Source organism: Miscanthus floridulus, chromosome 2, assembly GCF_019320115.1.
Source record: "Miscanthus floridulus cultivar M001 chromosome 2, ASM1932011v1, whole genome shotgun sequence".
In the NCBI taxonomy this organism is placed as follows: Eukaryota; Viridiplantae; Streptophyta; class Magnoliopsida; order Poales; family Poaceae; genus Miscanthus; species Miscanthus floridulus.
The window spans coordinates 76689679-76692538 of record NC_089581.1 but is presented as its reverse complement, the minus strand read 5'-3'; the positions used below and the strand labels follow the sequence as shown (position 1 = coordinate 76692538).

Genomic DNA, 2860 nt, shown 5'->3' with positions numbered 1-2860 from the left:
AGGCGAGGTCGTGACTGCGACGCGTGTCCGCGCGAGCCGAGTGTGGCACTGGGGATAGGGATGTGGGAACACTCGTGGAGTCACAGGATGGGAATGCGGGAAGTGCGGCGTGGGGATGCAGAACAATCGTGGAGATGAGATGCGGTTGCCAGAAGTGGGATGAAAGTAGTTAGGGTTACAGTGGAAATAAGATGGGATGCTGCTAGGCAATGGGCCTACACCGGGCCCGATGTATTTTCCGTGCCAGGCCATGCCGCTCGCTGGGCTGAGAGAGCGGCCTAGGCATGGCCAGGTCCTCCGTGCTAGGCCGTGCTTGGACCGGGCCAAAAAACGGGCCTCGTGCTGGGCCACCGGGCTGCAAGTTGCATGCTCATCTTTATGGCTATGAGACTAATAACTATTTAGTCAATTACTCTAAGTTTTCAACACCATATGCAAATGTCTCCTCTGCATTCTCCCTGTCTCGGACTTTGCCCGCACAACGGCATGAGCCTGATGGGAACACATGGGCGGCGCCAACCTCAGCGGACTTCAATGGGGGGATCGCTAATTGGTCGTTCATTTCTTGAAAACACCGAAACACGCGATCGAATATGGCAGATCCACTGCGACTTCGCTGCTTGAAGAGGTTCATATCCTTGTTATTACTTCCGAGAAAAAAACTCCACAAATATTCAATTCAACGAGGAATTCCCATAGCTTTTCCCAATTTCCTCGTGTACACTACAAATCAAAGCGGGCACACCGCTGCTTTCTAGAACTCCAAGAACGAATCACAATTCACAACACACGCATCGCGTCAGGCCTCTCGTGGATCAACGGCACCCCTGCTACTGTTATAAATAGTCCTGCTGTCGTGCGAGTGAACCGCACCGCACGGCTCAGGCCGACCACACCTGAAAAGCAAGCGAATTGAAATGGCGCCAGGTTCGTCGCGTCTCCTCGTGGCCGTGGTGGCGCTTCTACACGCAGCCGCCGCCGGCAACGGTGGCCCCCTGACGCGCTATGATCGCGTATTCAGCTTTGGCGACTCGCTTACCGACACCGGGAACGCGCTGCACCTCTCAGCAACCACCGGCGGGCCCGCGAGCCGGCCACCGTACGGCGAGACTTTCTTCCGTCGCCCTACCGGCCGCGCGTCCGACGGCCGCCTCGTCATCGACTTCCTCGGTGAGCCACCACACACGTCCCACACCGTTTATTTCCATGCGATGTGGCCGACCAGAGTAACTGTGACGTGTCCGTGTGCCGCAGTCGAGGCGCTGGGCGTACCGCACCCGACGCCGTACCTCGCCGGGAAGACGGCGGCGGATTTCCGGCGCGGCGTGAACTTCGCGTTCGGCGGGGCGACGGCGCTTGACCTGCGCTTCTTTGAGAGCAGAGGATTGGGGTCGTTCGTGCTGGTTTCGCTTAGGAACCAGACCGTCTGGTTCAACGACGTTTTACGACTTCTTGGCGCAGAGCAGAGGAAGACTATGGCCACCTCCCTCTTCCTCGTCGGAGAGATCGGAGTCAACGACTACTTCATCGGCCTCAACGAGAACCGCACCGTCGGCGAGGTGGAGACCTTCGTGCCTCACGTCGTCGGTGCCATCCGTTCGGTCGTCACCGTAAGTTCCTTCTTTATCGCCTCCACCTACTCTGCTCAAGGTCGTTTTCTCTTCCGATCGACGCGGTGAAAATCGGAGTCACCACCAGCGGTCACACGTTTGTTTGGCGTGCGTGGCGTGGCATACATTTTTACACGTGCCGACGTGCGGTGCAGGACGTGATCGCCGCCGGAGCAAGCGCCGTGCTGGTCCCGGGGATGATACCGCTGGGCTGCGAGCCGCAGCTGCTCACGCTCTACAGAGGCAGCGTCGACGCCGCCGGGTATGACCCGGAGTCCGGCTGCATCACGCGTCTTAACGGCCTCGCCGAGCTGCACAACCGCGAGCTGCGCCGCGCGCTCGGCGGCCTCCGGCGAGCCCACCCTGGCACGACCATCGTCTACGCGGACCTCTACCGAGCAGTCACCGACATCATCGTGTCGCCCCGCGAATACGGTGCGCATGCATTGCACGCACGCAACCGCCAACAGATTTCTTCATTTCCATGCTTTGTTCCTGATCGATTCTTGATTTCTTCCTCCCACGCAGGTTTCAGGCACAGGCCGCTGGACGCGTGCTGCGGCGGCGGCGGCGGCGCCTACAACTACGACGACGCTGCGTTCTGCGGCGCGGCGGGGGCAGCGGCGTGCGCAGACCCGTCTGAGTACGTCTCCTGGGATGGGGTGCACTACACGGAGGCCGCCAACAGGCTCGTCGCCTGCAGCGTGCTCCAGGGGTCTCACTCTCACGGCGCCGACGCGATGACGACGCTGTCCAATTCATCGGCCACAACGGAGGATTGGCTTCACAGGATCGGCTGCGTCTAGCTAAGCTACCTAGCCTTTTGTGTCTAGACTGGACAACGACAGACATTTCAGTCATGGCTAGTTTTTCTCTTTCCTAGGAGATATTTCAGTTCTTTATTTAGAAAAGGGTGTATTTGCATTCAATTTTCTGATGATGTGGTATGCACAAGGGTATAGGAGGGCCTGATTATAAAATTTAAAATGGAATATATACGACTTGTGACTGTGAAAATACTATGTCCTAGCTGGCAACTTTCATCATCAGTATACTTTCCAAATTTAACTGTAATACCCACATCTATAGTCTAAACCTAAAGTACAAGTGCTTATTTTGAGCTTTCGATTCTGCATTCTTTTTTCTTTTCTTTTTTTGATAGAAGGACACTCAAAAGAGTGTCTCACAACTCATATACCACAAGAAAACAATTGCCATACAAAAGATGGACAAAAATATAAAACGGCATC

At 56.1% G+C, this 2860-nt stretch overlaps 1 protein-coding gene across 2 annotated transcripts; it reads left to right on the top strand.

The window, feature by feature from the left end:
* The first annotated feature begins 643 nt into the window (after positions 1-643).
* Positions 644-2645, top strand: LOC136539151 (GDSL esterase/lipase At1g28590-like). Of its 2 annotated transcripts, XM_066531094.1 has the most exons (4): positions 645-1170; positions 1255-1610; positions 1766-2045; positions 2139-2643. In XM_066531094.1, the coding sequence occupies exons 1-4, from the start codon at positions 918-920 to the stop codon at positions 2414-2416; spliced, it is 1167 nt and encodes a 388-aa protein (XP_066387191.1). In that variant the 5' UTR covers positions 645-917; the 3' UTR covers positions 2417-2643. The 2 variants fall into 2 exon arrangements, with proteins under 2 accessions (XP_066387190.1, XP_066387191.1); XM_066531093.1 differs by having other exon boundaries at positions 644-1170; positions 1766-2645.
* The last annotated feature ends 215 nt before the right edge of the window (positions 2646-2860 follow it).

Coding starts and splice junctions, on each gene's coding strand:
- LOC136539151 (XM_066531093.1), top strand. CDS start 918: ATGGCGCCAGGTTCGTCGCGTCTCCTCGTGGCCGTGGTGGCGCTTCTA. Junction 1,171..1,254: donor CCTCGTCATCGACTTCCTCG/GTGAGCCACCAC, acceptor CGTGTGCCGCAG/TCGAGGCGCTGGGCGTACCG. Junction 1,611..1,765: donor CCATCCGTTCGGTCGTCACC/GTAAGTTCCTTC, acceptor CGTGCGGTGCAG/GACGTGATCGCCGCCGGAGC.